Source organism: Hydra vulgaris, chromosome 11 (genome assembly GCF_038396675.1).
Source record: "Hydra vulgaris chromosome 11, alternate assembly HydraT2T_AEP".
Taxonomy (NCBI): Eukaryota; Metazoa; Cnidaria; class Hydrozoa; order Anthoathecata; family Hydridae; genus Hydra; species Hydra vulgaris.
Window position 1 is genome coordinate 54,965,563 of NC_088930.1, and position 16,655 is coordinate 54,982,217.

The following is a 16,655-nucleotide window of genomic DNA, read 5'->3' on the forward strand; positions in this document are numbered from 1 at the left end:
AAAATTATGCAGAATTTATATGATAAAGCAAAATATTGGTCCACAAATCAATTTTACAATAAAAATCTCAAAAAGATAGCATCCATACAAAAAAAAAGAGTGCAGCTATTAAAGAACACAAACTGTCTGCACCAGCTAATAGAAGCAATTAAACTGATCCTTGATTGGCATATGAAGTTGTATAAAAAAAATCATCACCTTTTGTTGAAATCTTTGTTCAAGCATTGCCATACATTCAACTTCAGAGAACTTTTTCTCTTGATCTAGTAGGTGTCCTTCTTGTATTCCTTTAGCATTGCCAGGTTTTAAAAATAATGAACCATATGTTTCTATAAAAAATAAAATTTTTTTTATTATTATTATTAAAATTTTTTTTTATTATTGTTATTATTGATTAAACAAATTGAGAATTTGGTTATTAAGTACCCAGTATCAAAAACTTAGCAATTTTTTCCTTTCTCAGAAAACACAATGTAAACCTATTATATATATTAATATTATATATTATATGTAAATAAACTATTAAAATAAATATACATTCATATTTTTTTATTTAGCATTTATATAATGCACTTTTATAATCATGTAAATATAAACCTTATTTATCTTATAAAACTCAATGGATTTAAACAATTTGCTTTATATGATAATTTTATTATAATTATAACTTATACCATAATAAACTTAAAATGAATTATTTACTCTTAATTAAACTTTAAAGTTGAATAAAATAATGTAACAAAGGTCTTGTTCATTTAGTTTTTTTAATGTTTATTCATGTAATTTTTGCCACTGAATTCCAAAATAACATTTATTTTTGACATAACATTGATAGTTTTTATATACATTGAGTCAATATATTGAGCCAATATATTGATTCAATATATTGACTCAATATATTGTATCAAATTGTAATATTATGAAAATAACTAGATAGCATTTAATACTTAATTTAATTACAATACAATTCTAAATTATAAACTATTTCTTCAACATAACCTTGAAGGCATACTTTTATCTTTTATGAATATACTCTGATCTTTGCTTCAATTTCTTGTAAAGCTTCTCCTTCAAATTCTTGACAAACTTTTTTATCAATTCTAGCTTAATATGAAGTGGAGGTTTATTGAACTTATTGACGACTTTATTGAAATTTATTAGAGAAGTAAACAAAACAATAAAATATGTTATTACACAAGTCAAAGTGAATTTCTAACTCTTGTTGTTTCTGGTACACACATGTTCTGCAGTCTTCACCTAGTAGATTCCATTCGATCAGCCTTAATGAGAGAAGTGCACACTTGACTTAGTAAGACCTAAATCTCAGATTAAAGTATTTAGCGCATTCCGATACAGAACGTAAGGCTGAAAAGTCATTATTGGCACGAAAGCTTCCTCCATGTCTTTGCTACTGTCACTATTTGAATTTTGCGATGAAATATTTACACCATTTTCATTTGTAAAAAAAAAAAAAATGTCCAGCAACTTCAATAAAGACATAAATAAATAGTAGCCTTCAAAACTTAATTAAAAAGTAAATGCCTAGTAAATATTTAATACTTGATCATATTAAATGTAAGACTTTTGGAAAGTATGATAAAAAGTATACTTAAATTATGTGGTAGGTATGGAACTGATAGGCTATCATCACGTGGGATAGGTGCTGTAGATGGTGATATGTCTAGGTATTGATAAACTTGTCTCCCTTTAGCTTTTCTGTACTTCATTTTATTAATCATACTAAAGTAACAATCATTATGACGGTTTTTGACTTTCTTCAAACTATGAGAAATGTTGTAAGGTAGATGGAAGTTACAAGGTAGAAGAAAGGCAAATGTTCTCTTTCTTCTACCTTGTAACTATCTTTCTAGAGTAATTTGGCCCAACTTTATTTTTATTTACTTGTAGCTCTGTAATGATAAAAGTTAAACTATTCATTATTAATTGGATTTCTTTATCCATTGCATTTTTTGCAAGTCTTTCCTGTTACTCTTTGAGGATAATGTGAAGAACCTTGTGGTTAAACTTGAACTCTTGTGGTTATTAGTTCTGATTTATTTGCAATTAAAAATAAGAAATAAAAAAAAGTTGATACAGGTAATATTAAAATTACTCTTATGTATGTAATATGTAAATTACTCTTATGTATGTATACTTTATGTAACACTAACAAAACAAAACAAAAAACAACAAGTTAAAACAGTGTGCAATGGTGATGAACTTTGTACTTTTCTGATTTGAACAAAGACAAAGTAGACAAGTAAACAATATAATCAGGTAGAGAATTCTACATTTTGATAATTTTTTCACAGTAGAAAAATCTTCATGCATAATTTCATGCATGACAGCTTGTAGGATAGTAAGAAGGAGCAAAAGTAAACTCAGAAAAAGGTAAATCAACAAAGTTCTGTATAATTTTATAGGTTATTACAAGATCAAATTTTATTCAAGAGATTAAATATATTGAGTCTTAAAGAATAATCTTTATAAGGAATACGACATCTTTTACAGCCACTTTTAGTAAAAGATTTCTAAATCTTTTCTAACCAACAAATATCTTTTTAAAAATGACAATTCCACACAGAGGTACAAGATTTTATAATAGATCGAACATAAACTTTATAGGCTTTGATCAAAAGCTTGAAATCGTTAGTGATGAAGGATTTTAAAAGTAAGTAGGAAGGAGAATGTGCCTTTCTTGCAATGAAAGTACAGTGAACAGAAAACGTCATATCCAAAGATAAAATTATACCAATATCTTGAATTGAATTAATAGAATCAATATGTGTATCAATGTTTATTGATTATGAGTTTAATGGTAAAGAACTGCTTCCATAGCATAGATGAAAACATTTTTTAGTTGCTATATTAAGTTGCCAAACTTTTAAACATTCTGAAAATTTTTTTAAAGTATTGATAAGGTGTATGTTGTTACTGTAGATTGTTGCTTGATATAAACTTGCTATCATTAGCAAACAACTTATTGCTGCAATCACCATTAATACATGAAGTTATATTGTTTATAAAAACAAAAAATAAAATGGGTCCGAAAACAGTCCTATGAGGTATTCTGCTCCTTACAAGAATTTTGTTTGAATACAAGTTACCCACACACACATTGAAAACGATATGTTAAAAAATTGGTAATTCAGTTTAGCAATTCATACTAAAAAAATTTTTTAAAAGATGTTATTTTTCACATTATTCTGTGTTAAGAGAACCATCTTGTTGTAATAGTGGTAATAGAACTACAACATTTGGTTTTTGCCTTTGCAAAAGATTAAAACTGGGCAATATTAGCTTTATCAACTAAATCTTTTTCTCTGAAAATACAATATTTATTTCTGCATCCAATAAACAAGAACAAATCATATATTTGATATGAGCGGATGTATAACCAATTCTTTTGTATTCTCAATATGAATGCACTTTTTTAGAGGCTAATTTCTGAATGATTAGAGAATGGAATTTATTTTTTCTATTGCAATGTGATGGAACATGTACAGAAATAGATGAGTTTAAATATTTACAAATAATTTGCCAGAATACATTGACTTGATTTTGCTTGGCAAGCATATACCAGTTTATATTTTGTAAATCTGATTGTATAACATGGTAATCAGCTTTGTGAAAATTGTATTTAATTGATTTTTTAATTGATTTAGAATTTTTTTTTTATGTAAACTTATCTCCCCAAGGAGATAAGTTCACATTAAAAAAAATTATAACTCTCTCAACTTACCGCACTCAATTTGTTTCTCTCGCGTGGAGAAACAAATTGAGTGCGGTATTACCAGGGACGTGGTGGAGATAGAACTTGGAACCTCTTGCTAATAAAGTGAGCGCTCTACCATTACACCACTACTGCATACCAATTTCTCCAAATTACTATCAAAAACCATCATACAGTGGTTGCAAGTGCTTGTAAATGGGGCAATAGCTTCTACATTAAAAACTTTTTTTGAGTTGTTGGTTAGTATTAGATCTAGGAGGTTATTATGTCAAGTATTATCAGATACAAGCTGGTCTAAACATTTGCTGAATATGTTTCTACAAATAGATCATGGGACGAATCTCCAAAACTAATTGGAATTGACCAGTTTATGAGTAGTTGGAAGTGATCGAGGTCCCGGCTAAAAATGAGACTTTTTGCAAACTTGACACTGGCAAAATTATAAGATTTAGCAGGGGTTGATAGCTGGGACTAGAAAAAAATTCATAATACTTCATATATTATCATTTTATGCTTACATTTACTATTTATTAAATACTGGCATGTTTATATATTTTTAAACTCTAATTTACTTCTAACAAGGTTGCAAGAACTATAAAGTTATGAGTTACTTTAAAATAGAGGATAGTTTATAAAGCTAGGAAACGGTAAACTGAAGACTTAAAAAGTTGTAGGTTGTATAAAAAAATGAAGATAAGAATTATAATAAAAAACATAAAGATAAGAATCATAAAAGTTTTTAGATAGGCAAGAAAAAAATTAGATTAATATAAGTTTTTATAGCATGAAGGGATAGATACAGTAAAAGGATGCAACTTGTTAAATAAGAAGCGAAGCAAGAATGAGTTTTGGTTTATCGTAATAGAGATGATAGCTTGTTTGAGCATTGAGTATGATTAGAAAAACAGCATAAAAGAGGAAGGCTAAAGCCTAATGACGATGACGATGATGATAATGATCATGATGATGGTAATGATGATTATGATGATCATGTTGATCATAATGATGTTCATATATGCATATATATATACAAAATATAATTGAATTTTGAATAAAAAAATATACTTTAGGACGTATAAATGTTTATACAGTTCCAGTCAAATATCAACCCTAATCGCTTACTAATTAGTGGTAGGTTAAAGTTAGCTGCTTTGGTTCTTAAAATACTGGTAGCAGCACATGTAGGGTGATAAACACAACTTTTAGGTGAATGGATGAGACAAAAATATCAACAGATGCAATTTCAGTATTTTGTAGTTCTTCTGGTATTTCAAGATTATATTGAACTGAGTGGATATTATTGTTAACTAATATAAGTAAACCCCAACATTTACTGTTTCGATCTTGTAGAAATACTTTAAAACTATTGCCATTTAACAATGAATCAGGTGTTTTTTTACTTAGTCAAGTTTTGTTTATGACTATGATGTCAAAATTACTGTTTTCAAGAAGATTATGTAGGTAATGTAGTTTATTGTTTATTGATATAACATTGAAGTAAGCATATTTTATGGTTTTAAAAGGGTAATTTTGTAAAATAGTTGTTGCTGTTAAAGTTAATTTGCTAAATATCAGTCGTTAACTGAACTGGTAATTGCTATTTCTTGAGTTTACCTACCTTATTATTTCTAATACCATAATCAAAATCTCCATCTGAATTAGTATTGTTTTTCTCTTTTCACTGTTCTCTTAATTGTTTTGAATTATATCTTTCAGCTTGGGTTTGATTGAGGTTGATGTACACTTTTCATATTCTTTTGAGTCTCTTAATTCTTTGTCTTATTTTTTTAATTTTGTATTTCTTTCAGCTTATAACACTTCTATAAATGGAGCATTGCTACAATTGTTTCAATTTTATAACATTTTGTAAGGTAACATTCATATGTTTGTTTATTACATTATTTATTGTAACTTTATTTTCTTCTTTGTCCATTTTAGGGTCTGCTTTTGTGGATGCAGTTAGCACAAAAATAATAATTCTCCCTTATCTCTCTCTCTCTAGTTTTATTTGTGACAGAGTTGAAAATATTGATTTCATCACTTGATTTAGTACCCTTTTTATCAAACAACTTGCACTAATCTGAAGTTTTACTGTTTTTCTGGTTTTTTAGAGTTCTAACTCTTTCAGATACTAATTCATTTTTGTTTTCTAGCTTTTTTATTCTGACAAAGTGATCAGTATTCTCCTTCTCCAAATCAACTATTCTGTTTGTTAACTCATCTAACTATTTTTGGATAACCATTTCACAGCCTTTAATATCCAGAAAGTAATTTGAAGTAGTTTGTGTTAAGTTTATTTGATATAACAATGTTATATAATTTCTATGCAGTGTTTAATACTGTTTTGCTTTATTTACACAAAAACATGTCTGCCATTTTTAATATCAACAAGCAAAAATCCCTATGTTATTTATTGGATTGTAGCTTTTGATACAGCTATTATAAAACCTTTTTAATTATAACCTTCATGATTTTGAAAAAAATTATGAAGTTTATAATTCAGATGGCAGATGGCAAAATCATGATTTTTTACAAACCTGTGTTTTAGAACTGATTTGTATGCAGAATAGTACAAGATATAATAGATATCATGCCTAACAAAATACTCTTTTCTACTTCATAGTTGTAACTTTTTGGTGTAGTATACATACGGGTAACATACATGTGATCCATACATACGGGTAACATACTTTTGATCCATACATGTGCAAACTTAAAAATGTTTTGTATCCAACTAGTTACTTTTAATATATTGTATAAAGCATCAATTTTTATGTTGCAAAATATGTCCATAAAAGTTTTTTGAAGTTTTGATTTGATAATAAAATCATAGCTCTTCTCAAATAATTAATGCTGATTTGATTGCAGAAGTAAACTTAAAACACTCAACTTCATTATTGCTACAAGTACATTTTTATTAGCAGATGGGGGAACATTTATTTCACAGCTCTTCTACAAAAAATATGGAAATAAATAGTTAGAATAATTATCAAGAAAACTTATAGCACATTTAAATCCATCAATAGCTACTGTGTCTATTGGTCCAGCTAGATTGTTATGTACAAGTTAGAACAGGTATGTTGTTCAATGTCAGCTTGTTGGTTACAAATATTTACAATATCAAATAAAATGCATGCTTGATAATTAAACTTTGTAATGTCTTTTATTTTTATTCCTTGAACTATATTGTCTAATTTCACACCCGTCTGTTTTACTTAAGGAAATTTTATTAAAATGGTATAAAAAATTATGTTAGTTAAAATTATTAACTAAATTTCCCCATTTTTAGAAATAAGTTCAAATTGTTTTAGAAATAAGTTCAAATTGTTTAAGAAATAAGTTCTTTATTAGTGTAAGTTTCGTTCACTACAGTATTTATTATTGTGATTAGTTGAAATGCAATAACAACAGCAAAATTTTAGATTTAATATGCCTTTTTTTGATTTAATTACCTTATGATTATATGATTTATGATTTATGATTATATGATTTAATATGCCTTTTTAGATTTAATATGCCTTTAGATTTAATATGCCTTTTTAGATTTAATATGCCTTTTCAACAGTTATAACAAATCTAAACTTTTTTCTTGATTATACCTTCATCATACTTGATTGTACCTCCATTATTCTTGATTGTACCTCTGTTATTCTTGATTAGACGTCCGTCATTCTCCGTATTCTTAATTGTATCTCTTTTATTCTTGATTGTACCTCCGTCAGTTTTGAATTTAATTTCTTTGTTATATGTTTGTTTGTTTTGAAACATTTGTGTCCTTTCGGCCTATTCATAATTTCTTTGTATAAAATTTGAAAGTTATCAATTATCTCTAATTACATAACAACAGCAACAAAAACCCTTATCAGAAAATCCTTTTAGTACCAATAAGTGAAATGTCACTTACATTAGCTTGATACAAGTGTCACTTACATTAGCTTGATACAAGTGTCACTTACATTAGCTTGATGTAATGCAGCAAATGAAAGAATAACAAACTCATTGGTATTCTTCTTCAAGCTTGGTAGTAGTTTAAAGAGAATTATAATTAATGGTTTACATAAGCATAATTATCTCCTAAAAACTTAAAGGTTTTTCTATTTTTACTAGTCTCATTATTAAAGATACCATTTTTTCATCTAAAAAATTTATAAATTTAGCACATCCTGTTTCATTTTGTTTCATTTCAACCTGTTTCATTCTCATTATCTTGAATTTCAACTTTTCTTTTAACTTTTCCAATTGTATATAACACAGAAAATGTATGGCTTCCTAAAATTGAAATTTCTTACCATTTCCATCAAAAATAATACCTCTAGTTACCATTACACTGTTAATATTTCATTCATGATAGAGATACTGATGATACATGATAGAGATTCATTAATGATAGAGATATTGATAATACATGATAGAGATTCATTCATGACAGAGATATCATTGATGATACATGATGGAGATTCATTCATGATAGAGATATAAGAAAAACACATTTACAAAATAGACCCTTTCTTAGCCATCATTATTTTTAAGCTTAAAAAGTGTGGAAAATAAAAATACAATACAAGGAATGAAAAAGTTGTGATAAAGAAATATAGAAAATATATGAATCTGTGTTTTTTTAAAAGGGCCGGTTTGCTCAAAACCCATTTTTGAGAAAACTAAAAAAAACTCTTTGTATCTTTTTACAGGACTTTTGCAATATACTTCTAAAATATGCATGCAAGATTAACATTTTAGTGCACTTTGATTATATATACATATATATATATATATATATATATATATATATATATATATATATATATATATATATATATATATATATATATATATATATATATATATATATATATCTTATTGTTAGTGAAAAATTAATGTTTGAAACTTCAAAAAAACTCACCTGTTTGAAAAAAAATCAAATTTTTTTGTAAGGTAAATAAATAAAAACTCTTAAACTCCTAAGAACTTTAAAACTTTAACATGTAAGAAATCAATATAATACACGAACTTAAGGTAATGAATAAAATTGCTATCAGAATGCATTAAGTTTTTTATTCTGAGCCTTCCTCAGTCACTATCAGGGACTTTACATTTAGTAGTTGGTCAGGAGTACAGCTTGTTATAAAACTAATTAAAATTCCACCTTTATATAGTGCAACCTGGCCACTGAGGTAAACCAAACTATTTACCTGTGGTACAGCACGAGTATGTTTAGCCATAAAAAAAGTATGACCAACCAAATCATTTATATTGGTGAATGCATTGATAAAGGCTTTTATCATGGTCATATACAAAATAAAGTAGGTTGCTAATAGAAAAGTGAACCTTTATTTCTTTTGGGATATTTTTATCTGTAGTTTCTGCAGAAACACAAGATTTTTTGTAATAATTGGTGCTCCAATTCAGTTGTATCTACTATTTCTTTCACAGTAAACATTTTTGAGCAAGAGCAAATACTTAGACTAACCTTGTCTAATTATTTTCTGGCATATACTTAGGATTAGAGGAGTAATACTAGATATAATTAAGATATAAGCTAGGTACAAGCAAAACAAAATACCTACCACAGGTATTTTAAATTATGCTATGATATATTATTTTGAAATATTCAACCTTTATTTAATGTAAAAATTTTTCAAAATTCTAGATGTATTGAAAAATTGAACTTTACCTGCAAGTAAACTCAGGGTATTTTGGTGGATCTTTATTTTGCTCATGATTGGTGTATGAGTCTCATTAAAGCTTCTTTAATCTTGCTATGCTTGTACTCACTTTCTTTGCTTTTTCTCAGATTGGGAATAATAACAAAACTGTAGGTAACAAATGTTGTTCAACATAAAAATTGATGTTTTATACAATATATTAAAAGTAACTAGTTGGATACAAAACATTTTTAAGTTTGCACATGTATGGATCAAAAGTATGTTACCCGTATGTATGGATCACATGTATGTTACCCGTATGTATACTACACCAAAAAGTTAAATATCATGATACTCCATAACAAAACTATTTATTATATTTAGGCATTTTTGAAGCAAATTCGTCTTTTTAATAAAAAACAAAAGATCTCAGCTGGCTTTACTTGCTTAAGAAGATGACATTCAAACAATAATTTTATTGAAACTGATGAAAATATCATTAAAGAACACTAATCATTGAAAAAATAGATACCAAAATGTCAAATCAGCCTGTTTAGAAACACTGATTCATATGTTAACACAATATATAAGTTAACACAACATATAAGTTAATACAACATATAAGTTAACACAAAATGTAAGTTAACACAATATAACAATATATAAGTTAACAAAGAATATAAATTAACACAATATATAAGTTAACGCAAAACATAAGTTAACACAATACCTAAGTTAACACAAAATATAAGCTTACACATTATATAGTATTATTAAATTTGACACAACAAGAACATGATCTAGCTATCTCAAACATTTTTTATTTTGATTTACAATTCTTCTTTTGTTGTTTCAGTTTACTCAATTAAATTATTTCTTCTCATTTATATCAAATAAAAAATTATTGTAATAATATTAGTAAACTGCAATTATTATTTTATATTACATTGTGATTGATTATTTAAGCACACAAAAATGTTTAGTTGTATTTTGTACAAAAATGTTTTGAAAGTAAACTATTATACCTTTAGGTTGTTCAAGAAACTCTTTGCTTGGTACACCTATTCCACTTTGGTCTAATCTTGTATAGCCATCAGCTAATGAACTAAAACCAGTTAGCCCACCCATTGCTTTGTAAGGAACATCATAACCAACAGGCATACCTCTTAACTGCCTCTCTTTCTTTGTTTCTATTATCATCTTAAATAAAAAATATTATCATAATTTTTAATATTTTAAACATAAACAGATAACTACTATTTATTTATTAAAACATTGTTTATTGAAATTTATAACAATAGTAACTTGAAAATAAATTTAAAAACCTTATGTTTATCAGCACCCATACCACAACCACATGAGTAAGCAGTGGAAAACTGTTGACATAAACAACCCGCTTTAACACATTTTTTCTTTCCTGAACTAGAATGCTCATTTGTTAAATGCTTGCATTTACATCGCAATAACTGAGTGCCATTAGATGGGACATAAAAATATGCTTTACAATCACAGCCTAAAGCATTACAAGGAATTTTAATAGGGCGTGTTGAAGGCAAATTAATAAAATCGGTAATGTGCTGTTTATATCTAAAAATATTTTTCTACAAATAGATATATAAAACATAGAAGTATTAGATTAGCAAGTTATTTATAAAATTCACTAAAAGGAAAAAAAAATTTTTTTGAAAAGTTTTATTATTGTGTACCTGTGTTCACAAAAACATTTTGTTTCAGGTCCGACCTGTTTGCATTCTAATCCAGATTCTGAAGCCCAACAAACATACAACCTGTTCTTTATTCGTATTGGTACCATTTTCTTTTTGTAAGCTTCATATTGGCTAGGTGTGAATAGATTACCACCATCGTCATCACCAACAATCCTATATTGATTATTGATAAAAAATGCAACTTATAAATCAATAATTAGATATTAATAGTGCAATTTATTTTTTCATTTTTTAACAAATTTATTCCCAAAAAGACTGCAGGCAACTACTAGTTAAAAACAGAAAATTAAAAGGAGAAAGAAGTTGACAGACTTTAAAAACTTTAAATTGTATGAGTTTGAAAAACATAAATACGGAAAAAAATTGTTTGATGTTCATTGTTCAGGGGAAAAAATTGAATAAACAAAAATTGTTTAAGCATGAAGAAACAGTAACAGTAAAATAAAAGCATTTGCTGAAAGAAAGTCACGAAATGTTGAGCTGTAGTTGATGGAACAAATAATGATAGCTTGCTTGAGCATCTACCATGGTAGTATTTGTTGAAAAGAAAAAAAGATGTAATCTTACAAAAAGGGGCTCAATGTTAGCAAATGTTAAAAAGGGTACTGAGGCTCAATGTTGGGAGATAAAACAGGTCAAAATTTTAAAGAGTGTTTTTGAACCTTGATTAAAAGAGAAAGGGCCTTGCTAGAAAAATCAGCCTAACTATAACAGACTATTCCATTCAAGAATTAGCTTATTCAGCAAATAGACCAATTTAGAATGATTTTAGAATATTTCCTTATGATAGTAGGTATGTTGTTTGAACCGCAAGCTGTAAAGGAGTTTAGGGAAAAAAAACTTTAGCAATGAAAACATAAGTGACTTGATTTATTCTTTTTTTAAATATTTTTAGGCAAAAAAATGAGATAGATTGAAAAAAAGAAAGAGGTAGATTGTTTATATCTGTTATGATATTCTAATGATTGTAACATTCTGACTATGAATTAAGTTTTAGGCTTAATTTTATTGACTATTAAATGCCAAATTAAATAAAGTAATAAATGTTCCATCATATAAAACATGTTGTAGCAGGTATAATGTAGAAAGTGATAAAATAAGATGATAAAATTTTGAAAATGTTTATAACTTATTAAATTCTTTGAGTGGCGTAAAAATCAACAAAATCTTAGACTTAAGGTTGCATTTTCTAAAAAAATTTTTTTTTTTTTTTTTTTTTTTTAAAAATCTTCGCTTCCAACAAGGCTGCAAGCAGCCACTAATTAAAGTTGGAAGTTACTGTAAGAAAAAAGATGAAGATTGTAGAGCAAGATAACGATTGACGGACGATTTAAAAGATTGCAAATTATATGAATCAGGAAAGCAAGATGAAGGAAGCGAATTCCAAAGAGCTGATGTTCGAGGAAAAAAACTAGACGAATAAGCGTTTTTGGAGCACTTAGGAACAGTCACAGAAAAAGGATGACACTTAATTGAATGACGAGTAACACGAGAATGAATTTTAGTAGATGGCACAAGAGACGCTAGCTCTTTCGAGCAGTGCCCATTATAGTATTTGTAGAAAAGATAAAGAGAAGCAACATTACGACGATGTGATAATGGTTGAAGGTTGGCTGCAAGAGCAGGTCCAACTATGTTTACAATGCGTTTTTGCACCTTGTCTAAAAGAGAAAGGGCATCATTAGAAGATCCGCCCCAGATATGGCAACAGTATTCCATACAAGGCCGGATTTGAGATTTATAGAGGTAGAGAATAGAATCCAGAGTAAGAAAGTGGCGAGCTCGATAAAGAGATGCAACCTTAGCAGATGCTAATTTTGCAACCGATTTGATATATGGTTTCCAAGAAAGATTGGAAGTAAGAGTTAATCCTAGAAGATGAAGAGTAGGTGACTCATCGAGTACATCACCGTTCATAAATATAGGAAGATCTAAATTATTGCGATAACCATTGGCTGAAAAAAATTGAGTTTTATCTGAATTAAAGTTCACCAGCCACTGTGAGCCCCATGCTGTAGCAGAAGTGAGATCCTTTTCAAGCTCAAATGCCCCCTCCAGGCAATCAGAGGGTGTTGGTTTCTTATCACGACAAGAATAAATGGTAGTATCATCAGCAAACAATGCCACCTTAGATGTGAGAATATCTGGAAGATCGTTAATGTAAATTAAAAAGAGTATAGGGCCAAGGATAGAACCTTGAGGAACCCCTGAAGTTACAGAATAAGAAGAAGAGTGTTGTCCATCGAGGACAACTTTTATGCTACGATTGGAAAGGAAGGATTCAATGATCTTAAAGATGTTGCCGGATACACCATAAGAAGAAAGCTTATGGAGAAGACCAGCATGCAAAACTTTATCAAACGCTTTTGAAATGTCAAGAGCGATGGCCTTAACCTCTCCACCTTCATCTAATGCACGATAAAACCTGTCAGTTATTACTGTTAGCAAATCAGCTGTAGAACGAGAAGATCGAAATCCATATTGATGGTCAGAAAGTAAGTTATTAGATTCAAGATGAGAAACTAAGTGTTTGTTAATTAAAGATTCAAAAACCTTGCTTATGATAGGAAGAAGACTTATGGGACGGTAGTTAGACGAATCAGATCGCTCCCCAGAATTTTTGAAGATAGGGATAACAGATGCGGCTTTCCAGCAGGCTGGAAAACAAGGCTCTGATAAGCACTTGTTGAATAGTTTTGAGAGTATAGACGACAGCTCTGGAGAACACTTCTGCAAGACAATAACAGGTATGTTGTCTGGGCCACAAGCTGTAGAAGAGTCTAGACAGGAAATCACTTTAGATACAGATGCTGAAGTGATATGAATGTCAAGCAATGAATCAACCTGTTTGTTGGCAATATCAGGTAGAACGCAATTAGTGGAATCAAGAGATGATATTGATGAAAAGTTTTTAGCAAACAGTTCGGCTTTGTCTTTAGGTGAGGTGACAAAGTCTGAACCATACAAGAGAGGTGGAATTATAGATTTGCCCTTATTATTGATATTATTAAAGATTCTCCAGAAGTCACGAGAGCCTAATTTTTGAGATGAGATACGAGATTTCATGACCTGAGAATAGCGGGTTTTGGCGTTAGACAAAACCTTTTTACAGTTGTTTCTAGCAGTAATGAAAAGACGTCTGTTTTCTGGAGAATTGTTTTGCTGATAAATATGGAAGTAACGGTTTCGATTGGCAATCGCAGCAGCACAGTGTGAGGAAAACCATGGAGGAGAGTGAGCCTTGACCTGGAATCGTCGAGAGGGAATAAAAGATTCCATGCCAGCCTGAATCCACGAAGTTATATAAGAAGCACATTTGTCGACAGGAAGTTGAAAGATTTCTACCCAAGGGCCATCACGAAGAAAATCACGGAAAGAATCCCAGTCAGCTTTACTGTAGTTGTAAGAGGTTCGATAATAGGGGTATTCAGGTGATGAAGAAGAATGAGATATTAGTTTTCAAGAGATCAAACTGTGATCAGAAGCACCTAAGGGTGAATGTGGAGAAACTGAACACTGACTAGGATCAGAAACAAGACATAAGTCGAGTAGAGAAGGTAAATGATTCGGGTTGTCAGGAAAGCGAGTTGGAAAGTTGACTATTTGAGTTAGGGATTGAGAAAGGCAAAAGTTGTGGGCTTTAATGCCTGCAGAGTCACTGACACTAGAGCCAAGCCATTCAGAGTGGTGAGCATTAAAGTCACCGACAACAACTATATTAGCTGATGGATAAAGAGAGAGGGCTTGGTCAATATGATCAGAAATAACATCAAAAAGTGTACAGTCTTGAGATGAAGGAGATCGATATAGAACAAAGAGAAAGGCGATAGAGTGAAGTGGTGCTAAACGAAAGCACATGAAAGAATAGTCTGTGGATTCAAACCTAGTTTCACGACAAACAGGTGAATTCTTACGAATGTAAATGCCCAGGCCAAGCATGTGACTATTGGAGTCTTTACGAATCAGAGGAAGATAACCATCAACACTAAGATCACAAGATGAGACAGCCGAACTCAAATTAGTCTCACAAAGAGCAAGTAGGTCTGGTGAACTTTGCAAGAGATAAGACTCAACAGAAGAAAAGTTACTTCGAAGACCACGAATTATTTATAAAAAATTAGATGCTTTCACATGGAATTGCCCAGATAGTAAGGATGAAGGGTTTTTTAGTGATACACACAAAGCTACTACTTAGAAAGATGCAACCTGGTTTTATTGCCGTCAAAATTAAAGTTTATTTACAATTTTATTAAACAATATTTGTTTTTGTTTTTCGAACAACAATGCAATAAACTTTTTGAAAATATTTTTTTAAGATAATACTATTTAAATTTATAATTTAAAATATACATAGAAACAGATATAAATAGATATACATGCATCATTATGATAAAAAAATTAAACCATAGCTGAGTTTTGAAATATGGTATTATTTATAATATTATGATAAACATAATTGTTTTTAGAATGAACTTTTTCACTTTAACATCAAACTATAGTATCTTTCATAAATTTTCAAACATGTTTTTATACAATTTTAAATCAGGTAAGTAAAATAACTTATATACAAATTAATATATAAAAAAGATTATACAATTTTAATTAGATCAATAAAACAATTCTGTTAAAAGATAAGTTTATACCAATAAAAGATTTTTATTTTAATCCATACTTTGAAGAACAACACATAACAAATTTGGCAATATAACTGCACTGGGTGAATTTTTTTGTATAAAAAGTTATAAAGATGGAATATTGAAATGTATAAGAAGTAATAAAGATGAAATATTGAAGTTATAATGATTTTATTACTAAATAAAAATTCTATTACTAAATAAAAAATGTTAATAATGGCCAAATTTACTAGAAATTAGCTGCTAAAAAGAATACTGCTTCTTTAAATCGTCTTAATATCTGAGCCTAACATCCTAATCTACGTTTTTGGTTCCTATAAAATGTAGCAGAAAAATAAACTTAATAATGGCCTTAAAAAAACTATAATATTTCATGTCATTTTATACTTTAATACCTGGTATACTCAAGGTAGTCATCAATACTATTGCATCCGTAACTATTTAGAGAAAAATTATTATCATTATTAGACATAATATAAATTGAAGAACAAAACTTTTGATAATTATTTAAATAACATTAACAGTTTGCAGAGTGTTATCTGGGATAATTGTTTATGTTGCTACACAAGTTGTCTCGATGATCTCAATATTTTATAAATCTGCGCCTTCATGCAAATTCTTGCGCTCCACTCTTAAGAGAAATAAATTGAAAAAAAAAAGCAAACACAAGCTTTCATTCTCTTGTTAACGCAATAGTTTCTTGGCTTGATTTAGAGTCAAAAAAAAATCTTCAAATCTTATTTTTGAATAGTCTGATTAACAATCTTAATTTGTTTCAAAAGAGTATTTTTAATGATACTCTTTTAAAACCAGTGACGAGTCCAAGATTTTTTGGTGTTTGAGATAGCTTACTTCCAGACGTAGTGCTAACTCCAAACATTTGTATGTTTATTCTTATATCAAAAAATAATGCTTTGTA

At 28.9% G+C, this 16,655-nt stretch overlaps 1 protein-coding gene across 1 annotated transcript in view; it reads right to left on the reverse strand.

The window, feature by feature from the left end:
• Window positions 1-16,345, reverse strand: part of LOC100212252 (protein FAM221A) — a 29,482-nt gene extending 13,137 nt beyond the window's left edge. Inside the window, exons 1-5 of the mRNA XM_065809237.1 lie at window positions 16,132-16,345; window positions 11,082-11,255; window positions 10,701-10,962; window positions 10,401-10,575; window positions 199-329 (exon numbers count right to left, since the gene is read on the reverse strand). Coding sequence (XP_065665309.1) covers window positions 199-329; window positions 10,401-10,575; window positions 10,701-10,962; window positions 11,082-11,255; window positions 16,132-16,208 — 819 coding nt within the window. The 5' untranslated portion in view covers window positions 16,209-16,345. The remainder of the gene's footprint in view (window positions 1-198; window positions 330-10,400; window positions 10,576-10,700; window positions 10,963-11,081; window positions 11,256-16,131) is intronic.
• Window positions 16,346-16,655: the final 310 nt, after the last annotated feature.